The following is a 17,167-nucleotide window of genomic DNA, read 5'->3' as shown; positions in this document are numbered from 1 at the left end:
GAGTATGTGTGTTTTCATTGTCACATAGATATCAGCTGGAACCTTCCTGCCCTTCTTGCCTAAACGAAATTCTCTTGAACCTGCCAATCCATAGCTATGAAAATCCAGAGCACATGTTTTTTTTCTTTGTTATACTACTTTGACCCAGATGTGAAACCTAACACCTCAAGTCCCATAGAAAACCCCCACTTAAAATATCTACAAACATACACTTCACTGAAGGTTTGGTAGAGGAGACAGAGAAGGAGAGGTTATCATTCTTAAAATCCACCACCAAAGTTTCACTGAGCCTTCAGTTTATCCCAGTCTCTTTTTGTCTTGCTTATTCTCTCTCCTCTTCTCCCTTCTCTATCCCTCTCAAGGGCAAAATAACAAATTCTCTGTCATGCAGAGCAGACCTTGGTATTAGCTGCTACCTAGGCCCTTGGGATTTTTACCTTTAACACTTGTCAATGTATTTTTTCCAATGAATTCTCTCCAAAAGGAATTATGGTACCAGCTGTTCATGTAATAATAATTTTTCTACCTAATTACATAATAAAGAGATATATTTTTAGAGAAAAACAACAGTAATTGATTGGATCAGATGTTCTAATCTCCAAGGTTCAGCTGACCATGTTTATTGTAATTGCCCGTTTCTATTGGCTAATTAAAAAGTGGAGGCCTTTTATCTTTCTGTCTGAGCCTTGTTCTACTGTCAGCAGGGGGCAGTAGAAAAGCACTATGCTTTAGAGTTAATTGGGCCTAGATTTGCCTCCCAGCCTCCTCCACTCATGAGCGAGGTGATCCTGAGCAATTTTTTAAACTCTTCAGGGCTACTTCATAGGATTGTTATGAGGATTCTATAGGATAATGCCAGTAAAACTCTTGTCACCATGTCTCAGGAAATGGTTACTCCCTTCTGTGGGTCAGTATTGGTGTAAGAACTAGAAACCAGCCCTTGGAGTATAATCATACATTGGCCATGACCTTCCACATCCCTGATCTACTTTTTGCACATTTTAAAAATGCACATTTTTCACATCCCCCTTCTCCCAGGAGCGTCAAGTTTTAACTAACATTTGATTATAAAAGGCCATAATTAGCAGTATCTCTGAGATAATTTGTGTATAGAAGAGAGGTGTGTGATAGTACTTTTTTTTAAACCTAGGTGCGAAGGAATTACAAGTCCAGAAGGCTCAAAATCTATAGTGGAAGGAATCATAGAGGAAGAAGAAGAAGACGAAGAAGGAAGTGAGTCAGTAAATAAGAGGAAAAAGGAAGATGACATGGAGGTGGGTGAAAGCCTGCATTCTTGGAAGGTGTAGGGAATGGTTCAGGGTGTATGGGATGGGGAAGGGTAGGTGACATTGTTCTTTTTGTCCACCATTAGATATTTTAGGAGGCAAAGACATTATCATAATAGATACTTAGGTTAGCTATAAGATATAAGGCAGGGCCGGCCTGGTCACGTGGTGGTTAAGTTCACACGTTCCGCTTCTCGGTGACCTGGGGTTCGCTGGTTCGGATCCCAGGTGTGGACATGGCACTGCTTGGCACGCCATGCTGTAGTAGGTGTCCCACGTATAAAGTAGAGGAAGATGGGCACGGATGTTGGCTCAGGGCCAGGCTTCCTCAGCAAAAAAAGAGGAGGATTGACAGCAGTTAACTCAGAGCTAATCTTCCTCAAAAAAAAAAAAAAGAAGATATAAGGCATTTGTTGATAGCTCTGACAAATTTTATCATAAAACTTACAGTATATACCCTACCCTCAAACAGACTGCTCTCTCTTCAGGCTTTTAGGGTTTTTCTCACCTCTGTTGCTGTCGTTTATCTCATGAGAAAATCCCATTTCCTACCAGTCTACACTAAGCCCATCCAGATCCTACCCATCTTTCAAGGTATATCTCCTTGGGGAAGCTTTCTGACCTCAGTTTATATCAATCCCTCTCCAGTACAGCCCTGGGAGTCTATATGACACAACTTAGCACTTTCTTTTTTGAAGTTAGGGCTAAGTCATAGAATTGATTTTCATAAGCCACATTCAAAGGTACAGTGGTCTGGTGGTCATCCCTAGAAAGCAGATTCAGTGTTCTCTAATTGCACAAGAATTATCTCCCAACAAAAATAACCTGTGTTCTTTTTGAAGGCAGGAACTGATGTTCTGTATGAATTTCCCTCAGCATTTAGCTCAGGTTGTGTGCATAGTAAGTGTTCTATGTGTACTTGCTGAGCAATTGATTTGAGAATAGTAGTAGGAAGGGAAATGATTTTTTTTTTCTTGGAAATGATTAGTGGGCATGAGCAGCAGGCTTTCTGGAATACACTATAAACATCTTACTAATAGCAGGTGGTATACTCTGTGTATACCACATATTCCTTTGCATTTGGAGATGCTACTGTTAGTAAGGAGGAGAGTACATTTTTTTTAAACAGTATTTTTAATTTAATGAGGATCTTCTTGTCATCCTAAGATCAATGAATAATACTTTGTACCTCTTTGGAGTTTACAAAAATGTAAATAAGTAATGATCAGTTTGCCCTCCCAGCACTCCGTGAGGTGAGGGGAGATCTTTTCTCCTGTGTTAACACTGTGAAAACAGACAAAGAGATGAAGGGACTTGCCCAAAGTAATCAGGCAGTATTTAGCAGATCTGAGAGTCTGATACAAACTGTCAGTACTTTTTACTTTTTATGTGCTAGGAACTATACTGAGTGCTTCACAGTTATCACCTTTAGTCTTCATTTTAGCACTGCATTGTAGAAATTATCATCGTTTTACAGCTCAGGTACAGATACTTGTCTTCAGCCACACATAAATGTTAGCACTAAAACAAACCCAGATCCTCTGATTTTTTTAATTCCAAGTCATTGTTTCTTTGCAGTTTTTCATAAGCCTAATTATGTGCAGTTTTATAAACTCTAGCAGTTCTGTTAGGAGGGCACACTGAGGCACATCAAGCAATGAGGAGTATAGCTAAACAGTCTACACTTGAAGAAGGACGCAAAGAAACTCCAAACAACAGTCACAACTTCTTGCAATTAGTAGATAAGTAAGTCCTGGAGATCTAATGCACAGCATAGTAATTATAAGCAACAATACTGTATTATAAACTTCACAGTTGCTAAGAGACTGGATCTTAATTATTCCAACCACAAAAAAGAAATGGTAATTATGTGATGTGATGGAGGTGTTAGCTAATGCTATCTTGGTCATCATATTGCAATGTATAGATGTATCAAATCAACACATTGTATTGCTTAAACCTACACGATGTTGTGTGTCAATTATATCTCAATAAAGAGAAATAAATAAATAAATAAAACAGAGAAAGTGTTGGGAATTCAAATTCAACTTAACAACAACAAGGCAGTTACAACTTCTAAAGTGCGGTAACCAGGGGCCATTTAGGGCCCATTAGCCCTTACGGGCATCTCTATTATAGTACAATATAAAAGGTAGTGTTTGAAATGACCCTGAGACACACATAAGAGGTCAGCTGCATCCATTCTGCTCTGTAAAATAAGACAAGATATACATTTTATTTGAGGGGGGGGAGAGAATCTAATACAAAATGGTTAAAATACAGAAAAGAAAGGGAAAACATTTAAGCTTTAAACCTTAAAGAAATAAACTTCAGTTGTCCAGGAGATAGTCGTTTATGCATAAATCTGTCTCTTTTTTTTAACTGCTTTATCAAGAGATAACTCACCCAAAGTGTACAATTCACTGGTTTTTAGTATAGCCACAGAGTTGTGCAACCATCACAACATCTGATTTTAGAACATTTTCATTACTTTTAAAAGAAATGTCATACTCATTTGCAGTCACTTCCCATTTCTCCTCAACTTTCCCAGCCCTGGGCAACCCACTAGTCTACTTTTGCCTCTATAGATTTGCCTAATCTGGACATTTAGTATAAATGGAATTATAGAGTATGTGGTCTTTTGTAACTGGCCTCTTTCACCTTAGCATAATGTTTGTTTTCAAGGATTCTCCATGTTGTGACATGTATCAGTACTTCATTCCTATTTATGACTGAATAATATTCCATTGTATGGATAGACTACAGTTTTTATCCATTCATCAGTTAATGGATATTTGGATTGTTTCCACTTTTTGTCTGTTATGAATAATGCTGTTTTGAACATTTGTATACAGATTTTTGTGTGGCTGTCGGCTTTTATTTCTCTTGGGTATACACCTATGAGTGGAATTGCTTGATGGTAACTCTATGTTTAATCGTTTGAGGAACAGCCAGACTGTTTTTCAAAGTGCCTGTACCATTTTACATTCCCACCTGAAGTGTATGAGGGTTCTAGTTTTTCTACATCCTTGCCAGCACTTATTATCTTTCTTTCTTTTTTTTTTTTAAAGGTTGGCACCTGAGCTAATTGTTGCCAATCTTCTTTTTTTTTTCATGCTTTTTCTTCCCAAATCCCCCCAGTACATAGTTGTATGTTTTAGTTATGGGTCCTTCTAGTTGTAGCATGCGGGACGCTACCTCACCGTGGCCTGATGAGCGGTGCTATGTCCGTGCCCAGGATCCAAACCCGTGAAACCCTGGGCCACCAAAGCGGAGCGCACGAACTTAACCACTCAGGCATGGGGCCAGCCCCTGTCTTTCTTTTTTATTATAGCCATCCTAGTGGGTATTAAGTAGTATCTCATTGTGGTTTTAATTTACATTTTCCTAATGACTATTGATGTTGAGCATCTTTTCATGTACTTATTGGCCATTTGTATATCTTCCCTGCAGAAATGTCTATTCAGATCCTGCACCCAATTTTAAATAGGGTTGTCTTTTTATTCTTGAGTTGTAAGAGTTCTTTATATTTTCTAGGTACAAGTGCCTGATTTGCAAATATTTTCTCCCTTTCTATGGGTTGTCTTTTTCACATTCCTGATGGTGTTCTTGGAAGTGCAAAAGTTTGATTTTGATGAAATTCCATTTTCCTAGTTTTTGTTTTGTTGCTTGTGCCTTTGGTGTCATATCTAAGAAGGCTTTGCCTAGCCCAAGGTCACAAAGATTTATGCCTATGTTTTCTTATAAGAATCTTCTACTTTTAGCTCTTACATTTAGGTCTATGATCCATTTCAAGTTACTTTTTATGTATGGTATGAGGTGGAGGGTGTAACTTCGTTCTTTTGCATGTGCATATCCAGTTGTCCCAGCACCATGTGCTGGAAAGACTTCTCTTTCTCATTTAATTGTCTTGCTTCCCTTGTTGAAAATCAATTGACCATAAATGTCAGAATTTATTTCTGGACTCCCAGTTCTGTTCCATTGATCTATATGTCTATCCTTATGCAAGTACTACACTATCTTCATTATTGTAGCTTTGTAGTAAGTTTTGAAATCAGGAAGTTTGTCTTCCAACTTTGTTCTTCTTTTTCAAGCTTATTGCAGTCTCATATTCTTAAAATTTTTTTTGATTACTTGTTATATGCCAGACCATGTTCCTGTTGCTTTACATACATGAGTGTCTCTAGTTCATCCTTAGAACAATCCTTTGAGATCTTGTATTGCCCATTTTACAGCTAAGAAAATAGGCTCAAAGTTAAGTAACTTTCTCAAGGAGCCCACACTTATTAGTTAATGATAGATCTGGGATTTGCATTCATTCAGGTCTGACTGACACAAAGCCTATGTTTTTAAAAATTTTTCAAGTGAGGCATTGAGAAATAATACAAGGCCCATGGTAGATGCCTTTGTGTGGAGAATTGCATCCTGCCCAGGTGAACATTCCAGGAAAATTGGTAACTGGCTTTCTGTTTCTCCTAACCAACAACTAGGATCTCATGACGTCAATCTATTGTATTACTGCTTGTTGAAGGAAGGCATCTAAACTAACTTTATGATCCATCTCTCTAGAGAAAGTATTTATTGTCATTACCCTAATTACAGGAGTAACTCTAATTCTATCCAGAATTTTTTCTTTGTTTTTACGATTTTTAGGACTTGAACTCCTTTTTTAAAAAAAAAATTTAATAATATTACTATCCTTGGAAGTTCCCTTACCTTAAATTTGTCATTTTCATATGAAGTCCTCTGTGCATTTGGGAGGGGCTTGTGAGATTATGGTGTCTCTAACTGTGGAGCAGATCTCTTAGAAATGGCTCATAAGTGGGAAGTATTGCATATAATAGGACAGGCTGAGATTCCAAACTGAAATAACAATTAGCATTCACTTCAAAGTGTCCTATGCCTGGAAAATATTAATAGAAGAGAATGGAATGAGTTGTTTAGTGAGAACTAGAAGACCCAAATTTCCTGACTCCCATCCAGTGATTTTTTTCTTTCTTTTTTTTTAACTGTGGTAAAAAACACATAACATAAAATTTGCCATCTTAACCATTTTTAAGTGTAGAGTTCAGTAGTGTTAAGTATATTTATGTTGTTGTGTAATAGATTTCCAGAACTTTTTGATCTTGCAAATTTCAAACACTATACCCATTAAACAACTCCCTTGTTCCCCTCCCCTCAGCCCCTGATAAACCACCATTCTACTTTCTGTTTCTATGAATTTCACTACTTTAGATACCTCATATAAGTGGAATCATACAGTATTTGTCTTTTTGTGACTGGCTTATTTCACTTAACATAATGTTCTCAAGGTTCGTCCATGTTGTAGCATGTGACAGGATTTCCTTCTGTAAGGCTGAATAATATGTATATAACACATTTTGTTTATCCATTCATCTGTTGATAGACATTTGTATTACTTACACCTCTTGACTGTTATGAATAATGCTGCTATGAACATGAGTGTGCAAATATGAATTCAAGACTGTGCTTTCACTTCTTTTGGCTATGTGTGTGTGTGTGTGTGTGTGTTTGTGTGTATGTATGTGTATATGTATATACCCAGAACTGAGATTGCTGGATCATATGGTAGTTCTATTTTTAATTTTTTAACTGCCATACTGTTTTCCAAAGTAGTGGTACCATTTTTATAAGTCCACCAACAGTGCATAAGGGTTCCAATTTCTCCACATCCTTGCCTACACTTGTTATTTTGTCTTTTTTTGACAGCAGCCATCCTAATGGGTACAAAGTGATATCTCATTGTGGTTTTGATTTGCATTTCCCTGATGATTAATGATGTGCGTCTTTTCATGTACTTATTGGACATTTGTATGTCTTCTTTGGATAAATGTCTATTCAAGTCCTTTGCCCATTTTTTAATCAGGTTATTTGACTTTCTGTTGTTGAGTTGCAGGTGTTCTTTATATATTCTAGATATTAACCCCTTATCAGATAGATAATTTGCAAATATTTTCTCCCATTCTGTAGGATGCCTTTTCACTCTGTTGATTGTGTTCTTTGATGAATGAAAGTTTTAAGTTTGATGTAGTCCGTTTGTCTATTTTTGCTTTTGTTGCCTCTGCTTTTGGTGTCATAACCAAGAAATCATTGCCAAGTCCAATGTCATGAAAAGTTTCATGAAGCTTTCCCCTATGTTTTTGTCTAGAAGTTTTATAGTTTTAGGTCTTACATTTATGTCTTTAATCCATTCGAGTTAATTTTGTTGTATGCTCCAACTTCATTCTTTGCATCTGGATATCCAGTTTTCCCAACACCATTTGTTGAAAAGATGTCCTTTCTCCATTGAATGGTCTTGGCACCTTTGTCAGAGATCATTTGGCCATGTGTGTGAAGGTTTATTTCTGGGCTCTCTAGTTTCTTCTATTGGTCTATTTGTCTGTCTTTATACCAGTACTATGTTGTTTTGCTTACTATAGCTTGTTTTGAAATCAGAGAGCGTGAGTCTTCCAATTTTGTTCTTCTTTTCCAAAATTGTTTTGGCTGTTTGGGGTCCCTTGAGATTCTAAATGAATTTTAGGGTGAATTTTTCTATTTTTGCAAAAAATGCCGTTGGAATACTATTCAGCTATATAAAAAAAAGGACAAAATCGTCCCATTTGCAACAACATGGATGGATCTTGAGGATATTATGCTAAGCGAAATAAGCAAGACAGAGAAAGACAAACACCATATGATTTCACTCACATGTGGGAGATAAACTAACACCTGGACAAAGAGAATAATTTAGTGGGGAAGTGGGTTGCGGGGTGAGCACAAGGGGTGAAGGGGCACGTTTGTATGGTGACTGACAAATAATAATGTACAACTGAAATTTCACAATGTTGTAAACTATTATGACCTCAACAAGGGGTGAAGGGGCACATTTGTATGGTGACTGACAAATAATAATGTACAAGTGAAATTTCACAATGTTGTAAACTATTATGACCTCAATTAAAAAAAAACTGCCATTGGGATTTTGATAGGGATTGTGTTGAATCTGCAGAACGCTTTGGGTAGTGTGGACATCTTAACCATCCAGTGGTCTTTAATACACTATGTTGCTATCTGATGTTTACGTCTAGATTTTCATACGGTGGGTGATATGGTATCCCATTTATTTATTCCAGTTATTATACTTCAAATTTTCAATGATGCAGAAAAGTATAGAGAATCATTTATTTGTTCAGCTTGTGTGAGATGAGTGCATACTCTGTGCCTAACTACTTTATATCGAGATTTAACAGATATTGACATTTTGTCATATTTGTGTTAAATTTCCTTTTTTAAATTGATATTGCAGGAATACTATATCATTATCATGAATCAAAATATATGAAAAAATGCTCTGTCAGCATATCAACATATTTTCAGTTTTCCCTTCGAATTCTTTCCCAAAGTATACCGCATTTTTCAGTAGTAATCCTAGTTCAGATAACACGTTGTACTCTACATCTTTCACTTAATATTATATCGTAAGCATTTTTTTCATACTGCAATGTATTTTTTGTTAATTATCCTTTTGGTGATATGTTCTTTTTGCCAAATGGGTATAAGAGAAGCTCATTCTTGGCTCTACTATTTACTAGCTTCATGATCATAGCAAAGTTTCCTAAGTTCATTGAAACTAATAGAAGTAAAAAGTAGTAGTCAACACAGAAATTGAAATATAATGAATGTACACCTGAAATTCATATAATGTTATAAACTAATATACCTCAATTAAAAAAAAATAGGAAAAAAGAAGAAGTAAACTTCTGGGGCCGGCCCTATGGCCGAGTAGTTAAGTTCCCACGCTCCGCTTCGGTGGCCCAGGGTTTCACCAGTTGGGATCCTGAGTGTGGACATGGCGCTGCTCATCAAGCCATTCTGAGGCGGTGTCCCACAGAGCACAACCAGAGGCACTGTTACTGGGGATTTAGGAAAACAAAAAAGTAAACTTCTGATTTTCTAAACATGGTATTTACAACTATCACCTATACCACAAGGCTGTTATAAGGATTACATGTATATTAAAATGTCTGGGACATACTAGGCCTTTAACAAGTGCTAGTTTCCTTCCCTTCCCTTTTCCCAGAGACCTAGTTTTTATCCTGTTCCTCCAGGGGTTGCCCTCTGAGACTCAGAACTTGCTCTTATTTCTCCAGACCAAGAAAGACCATCCGTACACTTGGAGAATTGAACTGGCAAAAACAGAAAAATACTGGGATGGCTGGTTCCGAGGCTTATCCAATCTCTTTCTTAGTTGTCCTATTCCTAAATTGCTGCTCTTGGCTGGTAAGTGTATATGTATGTATTAGCTCGGGCTGCCGTAATACAATACCATAGACTGGGTGGCTTAAACAACAAATTTATTTTCTCACAGTTCTGGAGGCTGGATGTCTGAGATCAGGGTACCAGCATGGTCGAGTTCTGGTGAGAGCTTTCTTACTGGCTTGCAGACAACCTCCTTCTCACTGTGTCCTTACATGGCAGAGAGAGCGAGGACAAGCTCTCTGGTGTTTATTCTTATAAGGACACTAATCCTGTCATATGAAGGCCCTATCCTTATGACCCCATTTAACCTTAATTATTTCTTCATTTAACCTTAATTACTTCCATATCTCCAAATATGGTCACATTGTAGATCATATGAATTTGGGGGGGACGCAGTTCAGTCTGTAGCAGTGCAGGAATATTGTCATTCTGAATATGTCCTTGTTAAAACCACTCACCAAATGGATAGTGACTTCCAAAGTGAAAGTGAAGTACCATCCTCACTCATCTGTGCCCTTTCTCCTCTCCCCGCCAAAGCCCTACACCTAACTAAGCACAAAGCATCCACCTGGGATGGCCTAATTTGGCCTGGCCCCTGTCAAGCCCACGTCTTTCTAGAGTGGTGTAAGAATATTTGAGTATAATGGAAATTTGAAAAGCAAAATCCTGTTTTCAGAAACCAGTTTAAAGAAGCAAAATGATTACAGGGGAACCTCAGTCTGAGCTTTGTATGGTGAGAATGTACCCTCAGATAATTAAGATTAGCATTAACATGAATTGAGAATATCATCATGTTTACAACTTTGTAACAATTTTTACTTCATACTTGAACAGCAAAACCAATTTCACATGGCCTTTTCTAATAAGCTACTTACGGATTCTCTTATTTTGTTCTAGGTGTTGATAGATTGGATAAAGATCTGACTATTGGCCAAATGCAAGGTAAGTCATCAAGATATTATGTCCCTAGGTCCTTCTCTGAGGGCAGAGAAAGGGCCAGAGTCATGTAGAAATTAACTGTCTCAGATTGTGAGGTGCAAGGAGAGAGCATGTGCTTCAGAGTTAGACCCAAATTTGGTATCCACCTCTGCTCCTGATCTGCTATATGATTATGGGCAAGTATTTCCCTTTCTGAGCTTTGATTTTTTTTCCCCTATCTAAAAGTGAGAATTATACTACTACCTACGTCTCAGAGTTGTAAGGATTACAATGAGGCAATGTCTTTGAAAAGGGCATTATAAACTATAAAGTATTCTATAGGTATATAACATTGTGAAAGAAGATACTCTGAATACTGATCAGTATTTTTATTATTGTTAGAATTCTTAGGAAAAGGAAAGGTCCAAGATAATCCAGATACAAAAAGGTGTAAACTCTGTTTAGAAGACAGCATGGTGAGGTGGTAAAGGCAAGTTCTCTGAGGTTGGGAGAATTGGTTTTGAGTACTACTTTTTTCCTACTAATTTTTGACCCTGGGCAAGTTTCTTGACCTGCCTTAGCTGTAGTTTTCTCAGCCTCACAGGGATCATGAGGTGTAATGAGTAGGAAAGTGACCTTTTGTGCTCAGGTCCAGGTATGTTGGCCAGATGACAGTGGAACCAGTGGGACCAATGTCCTGGAGGCTCTTGCTTTAGTATGGATGAAAGGCTTGGTGAAGGTGAAGTCAGTAGGCATTGGCACCTTTGGAGTTAAGGAAAACTTGAAGGCCGAGGTTTCAGGCTTAAGCAGATTCTTTTCTTGACCTTCCTTCTTTTCTGCTTACTCCCCCTGGACAATCTCATGGCTCTTATTTATACCCCGATAACTCCCAGAGCTGAACATCTGACTCATACCTCTCTCCTGTGCTCCAGACCTGGCTCATGTATCAAACCTGGCAAATCTCTCTACTTGGGTGTTTTATGGGTCCCTCAGACTGTTCTTGTAACTGTCCTCAAGCTCTCCACAGAGAAAGGGGTTGTATTCCCTCACTATAGTTGTTCGGAGACTCCTGAATGATTTATCAAACCTGGCCCCAGACCTTCATATCCTTCCATTTCTCCACCTACACAGTGTCCTGAGGCCTGGAGCAGAACCATGGGTTGGGACTGTGTGATTTTTATGGCACTGATGTTGGTAATTCTGAGCTTAGACACCTTTCCTTAAATTTAATTCAAGCAAACCTGTCCTAAGCACTCCTTCTGTGCAAAACCTATGCTTGATGCTGGCCAGACAGAAGAATCAGACATGGCCCTGATACTGTCTGAAAGCAGTTGATCTGGACTGGAGTAGCGTTTGGAACCAGTGTTGATCACCAGCCTTGGAATCAGACATGCCTGGGTTTGAATCACTGTTACTAGTTTTGTGGCCTGAGTGAATTACTCACTTCTTTAATCCTGAGTTTCTTCATCTATAAATGGAGATAATGATATATCTTAATACAGTTGTGTGAGGTTTAAATAAGAAAATTTGGGTGAAGTAAGAGTTTGACAAATGACGGCTTCATTATGTCCATAAAGCACTCACAATTCCTCATTAGATGTCCTCCTGTTTCCCCAGCAAGGATTATGCCAAGACTATCTTCTCTTTCAAAGCATCCCATGAGTATAGAGAATAAATGGCTGAGATGAGGGACATCCCATAAAACAAAGGGAAGTGGCTAAGGCAGCATAGATTCTAAACCACAGCCTTCAGAGCACTGTTTCAAGCAGCTGAATTAGTTATAGAATCCTAGAAACCCACCACTCATTCATGGTACAACTTGTGTGAATAATTTAGGCTCTCTGAACCTAAGGTTCTTCACCTGTAAGATGAGAAGGGAGGGTTTGGAAGTATGCCCACCTCATAGCATGATTGTGAAGATTACCCGTGATCATGTTATTTTATGCGTACGGGCACCGTGTTGTTAGTATGTGTGAGTCCTCCTGACTCCTTATACCCACTCTTCCAAAGAGGAACAAAAAATGCATCCCTAGTCATCAAGCCCAAGGTGGTTGGAGTTGTAAGTTTTATCAGGCCATTTGCTCATTCATTCATTCATCCAAGACTTTTGCTAAGCACTTACTCAATGTCTAACCCTGTGTTGGGCCCTAGTGGGGACATAGAGCCAGTAATGATACTAGCCCCTGTTCTTATGGAAATGACACACTCCTGGGGAGGCAAGCACCAGGGCCATATAAAATATAAACAAGAAGGGCACAAGCTGCTCTGTGTTTGGATCCAAATGCACTAACAGTAGTATATTAAGAGACACAAGTGAGAGGGGACAGCTGGAGCACCCAGGGGCAGCTTACTGCAAGAGGAAGGGCATAAGCCGGGCCTTACTGAATGGAATGGTCTTAGTTCCTCTACTAATTAACTAAGTGGCCTTGGACAAATCACTTCACTAATCATGGCCTCAATTTTCATCATCTCAGGAAAGAATTTGAATATTTGTCCTGCTTAATTTTATAGGGTTGATTTGAGAATCAACTTTAAAAAAGGATAGAAGAGTATTTTGAAAAATTTATAAAGCACCGGGTAACTCGGGTAAGAATCACGGTTGTGATGACCAGAAGGACTTCCAGAGCTTACTTCCTTCTTTTGTAAATGGAGACCCTGAGCCTCTGAGAGTCTGCTTTCTCTACCTATGAGAGCTCTGGGTCCCCTGTCCTTTAGTCTGCTTAGGGATCTTGCTTTATCAGTCATCTCTGTTCACTCTTAACAGCTATTACAATAGTTGTGAGCTTACAGTGTTCCACATGGTAACTTATTATTGTAATAATAAATTCAAAATCCTTAGCATAGCTTACAAAACCCTTAGTGGTATGGTCCTTGCTTACCTCTCCAGCTTCATTGTTAACTCTCATGAGCATCACGCCAGACTTTTTATTTCCAGGAACAAATACGATTTTGTCCTCCTTCCCTTTGTGTAGCCTCTTTTTTCTGTGTAGGAGGCCTTCTTGGATCCCTGTTTGATTACAAAGCTCTCTTTCCTATGTTCTTCCAGTTCCATGCACTCAGTTTTATCATAGGAACTACATGCTGCATTAAAATGTTGGGTTTTGTGTTTTGGTCCCCCACTAGACTTAAATCCCCTGAAAACAGGAACTTTTTCTTCCTATGTGTCTGGCCCAAAGTAAATGCACACTAAATAGTTGCAGAAGGAAAAGGTGAAGGGAAAATGATTTGCCCAAGGTTACAGTTACAAATATTAGCATCCTCCACAAAGGCTTGGTAATTGGGTCCGGAGTATTGGTGCAATGGGTGAGGGGAATGAGGAGGAGGTCCAGGGCTCCTGGAATGACCTATGAGGTGATAAGGAGAGGGCACTTTTAGTCCCTGAGGTCACCTGGGTTTGTTTCCTCTCCAGGGAAGTTCCAGATGCAGGTCCTACCCCAGTGTGGCCATGCAGTCCATGAGGATGCTCCAGACAAGGTGAGTCTCGTACTTGATGACTGTAAAAGGACAACTGTGAGAATAACCTTGGATCTCACAGAAGATAGAACAAGCCTGAGTCAGCCTGTGTTTCGTGCAGCAGCTGCTGTGGGGCCTACACAGATGCAACTCCACCAGTTCCTAAACCTTTCCCCGGCAGCTGCCTATGGCCTCAGCTTTCCGTGTATGGGCTGAGGAACCACTGGCACCCTGCTATTTCATCCCAGGGCCCTGTGGTTAAGATCTATGGTTAAGATAGAAAAAGGGCTAATTGGGATAGAAACTGCTCCCTGAACTACAGTCGTATTAGGAGTTAATATGCATTTCTCCTGTAGGAAAAAGATGTTTTATAACTCTAAGGGGATAAATAAGTCTTCACATCATTCCTCTTAACTTCTCTGGGAACATTCCTGGCAAGGATGGTAGGGAGGAGTCTCCTAGCTCTGCCAGGACCCAGGTCTGTTTGATTTCAAGCACCCCAACCTTATAGGACCCATGAGTCCACTGTAGAGCCTAACCTTCCAACAAAAGCCCACAGGACCTCCAAGGCTGAGCTCCATTGCTAACCTTCATATGGCCTGGAATATCTCTTCCTTTTCCAGGTAGCTGAAGCCGTTGCCACTTTCCTGATCCGACACAGGTTTGCAGAGCCCATCGGTGGATTCCAGTGGTAAGGAAGTACAAGGAGCCCAGCAATGCTGGCTAGCTCCAACAAAAAGATATTTGCAAGGTTGTAAATATGTCTGCCTTACCCCTGCCTGGTTTGCGTCACCATGCCTTTCTTCCTCCTCAACAGGGAGCCCAGCATGTGTGTTTCTATAAAGCTGTGGTTGCTTGTTCTATGTGCTTTGATCCAGTGGGTTGTTGCTGAGCTGAGAGTAAATTGGGCCTAGTACCCCACCCCCCACTGTGATATGTACTCCTTCTTGAGGTGCCCCTTCTCTGGGGAGGCTGGGGTGGAAATGAGTCCTTTTCCAGGCTCTTAGAGAAGTTCTGTATGCCTTCTCCTGCCCTGCTGCTGGGGAATGCTGGGCAGGCCATAGAGGCTGCGTAGAGATCCAGAGCAGGGTTTCCAACCTCAGCACTATTGACATTTGGGGCAGGTAATCCTTTGTGGTGGGGGATTGTCATGTACATTGTAAGATGTTTAACAACATCCCTGGCCTCTATGCACTAGAAGCCAGTAGCACCCCCCCCCCCCTCCGACACACACAATTGTGACAAGAAAAAATGTCTCTAGATTTTACCAAATGTCTCAAGGGAGGCAAAATCACTCCCAGTTGAGAAACACTGGTCTAGAGGGAAAAGGATGCCTTTCATCCTAGGAAGCTTTTCATCTGATTAGGGAGACACAGCTGGGCTCTTTGTTGAGGAGGAAGAGAGGCCTAGTGACCCACACGACGCAGTCTTGGCTCTACCTCAGCGAGCTCCTAGTCTCTGCTGCAGAAGGCCCCTGATCTTCAGAGAGCCCAGAAGCTTGATGGAGAGTCTTGCCTCCCAGTTGGAAAGTCTCTTAGCTGATTTTAGTGAGGGTCCAGGAGAACGTGTTCCCTACCCTCAGGCAGTTTGAAGAAGAAGAAATGTTGAAGAAAAAGACATAGCTTCTGCATTAGAGAACTCTGAATGCCAGGGCCTGAGAGGTGAGGGTGTCAGGGCAGTGTAGGCATTGGAAATGATGACAGGAGCTTGGTACAGTTAGTCACACGAGTGAGTCATACCACCCCTCAAGCAACTGACCATTGGTGGATCCCAGGAATCAATAGTGAGGACCTAATTTTTCTTAATAAGCAAATTTGGGGCCCCTGGATTATTTGGAGGCTTCGTCAAATCAGTAGTACACTGAGAGCAGACCCTGTGTTGAGCCCTGGCTGGGGCTGTGGGGAGGTGGGACAGATTTGTAAGGGCCTCGCTGGTCATTAGGGAAGGCTTCCTAGAGGAGACAGGGTAAGTGGAGGGAAGGCTTGTGATGGTCACATTTGTTTTCCCTTCTCTTTTCATTCTTCACAGTGTGTTTCCTGGCTGTTAGTGACCTGCTATCCATCCCCCCTCAACATTGAGCTCTGTTGTAAATACATCGCACCAGAGGCCACTGTGATGCCGCTGTCTCCTCCTCACCATCCCGCCCAACCATGTGACACCGGCTCCCTGTAGACGGGCATCCCCAGATGTGCAAACCCTTCTGTGTATTCCTGCCAAAAGCACTGTTTTCCAGGGCCTTTGACCAATGTCAGCCTCCCTTGTCCAAGGCTCCTCAGCCCTCACTCCTTCCTTGTTTAGGAGTAGTCCCTGCCTGTTCTCCCTGCCTTGCCTAGGGTGAAGCCTCCATCAGAACTGCCACCCTGGGCCCCTATTCCTGGCATTAGGCAATGCACCTGGGTTCCCGTGTCTCCCCAGGCTCAGGGACTTCCATTCCTTGAGATTGTTCTTGGCATGGTCCTGCCCTACCTCACAGGATGGACCATGCATATAGGGTGGTCCTTATTTTTCCCTTTCAAATAAAACACCAGTCAGGTACCTTTTTATCCCAGTCTTACTATTCCAGGCTTGGAAGACCCAGAGAGGCCAGGATCCCACCCTTAGGTACAGGGAGGGGTGGTGATAGCATCACAAGAAACCAGCCTGAGAATCAGGTCTAGCCAGTCCAAGCACATGGCCTCCCATCTGGGGAGAGCCCACTGTCCCACTCCCACATGTCTGGGCACCTGCCCTGGGCTGAGGCCAGGCTGCTCCAGGGGCCTGTTGAGCCCTCACCTGCCACAGAGCAACCCAGGTTAAATACAGCCCATGCACAAAGCCACAGGCTGAAGCCTGTGGAGTTGTTTTTAAGAATCAGATTTAACCATTTTCATAAGTGGTCCCTGGAGGTGTGCAGAGGGCCTGCTTGCCTCTTCTAGACCCACAGCTTATCTTCACCATTTGTGGTTTCCATGTCACTCTTCATAGGAACAGTACAGCCCAACATCCTTACTCTTTGCCCTCTTCCAGCTGCCTCATCACAGCTCTGCGGCCTCCCCCTGTTGCCCAGGCACGCCATTTCCAAGGGCAGGGTGGAGCAGTCTCCTGCAGCCCATCTTTTCTGTGACTGTCTTAGGTGATGCGTAGCCCCCTCTACCTTTCCACCCAACAACTTCCTCTCCCTGTCCTGCTGCATGGTCCGGAGTCTGGGACCTACTTTGTTTCTTTGTTATTTATGACCTTGTTTAAAGAAAATAAATATCTCCCAACCTTTA

The 17,167-nt window shown here is 40.9% G+C and overlaps 1 protein-coding gene across 2 annotated transcripts in view; it reads left to right on the top strand.

The window, feature by feature from the left end:
• PPME1 (protein phosphatase methylesterase 1) overlaps positions 1-17,167 on the top strand; it is a 71,931-nt gene extending 54,764 nt beyond the window's left edge. For both annotated transcript variants that reach the window (XM_008540433.2, XM_070625841.1), the window contains exons 9-14: positions 1,151-1,274; positions 9,437-9,566; positions 10,443-10,487; positions 13,873-13,937; positions 14,540-14,607; positions 15,945-17,167. In XM_008540433.2, coding sequence (XP_008538655.1) covers positions 1,151-1,274; positions 9,437-9,566; positions 10,443-10,487; positions 13,873-13,937; positions 14,540-14,607; positions 15,945-15,963 — 451 coding nt within the window. In that variant the 3' untranslated portion in view covers positions 15,964-17,167. The remainder of the gene's footprint in view (positions 1-1,150; positions 1,275-9,436; positions 9,567-10,442; positions 10,488-13,872; positions 13,938-14,539; positions 14,608-15,944) is intronic.

Source organism: Equus przewalskii, chromosome 6 (genome assembly GCF_037783145.1).
Source record: "Equus przewalskii isolate Varuska chromosome 6, EquPr2, whole genome shotgun sequence".
NCBI lineage: Eukaryota > Metazoa > Chordata > Mammalia > Perissodactyla > Equidae > Equus > Equus przewalskii.
This window is presented reverse-complemented; position numbering and strand designations above follow the sequence as displayed.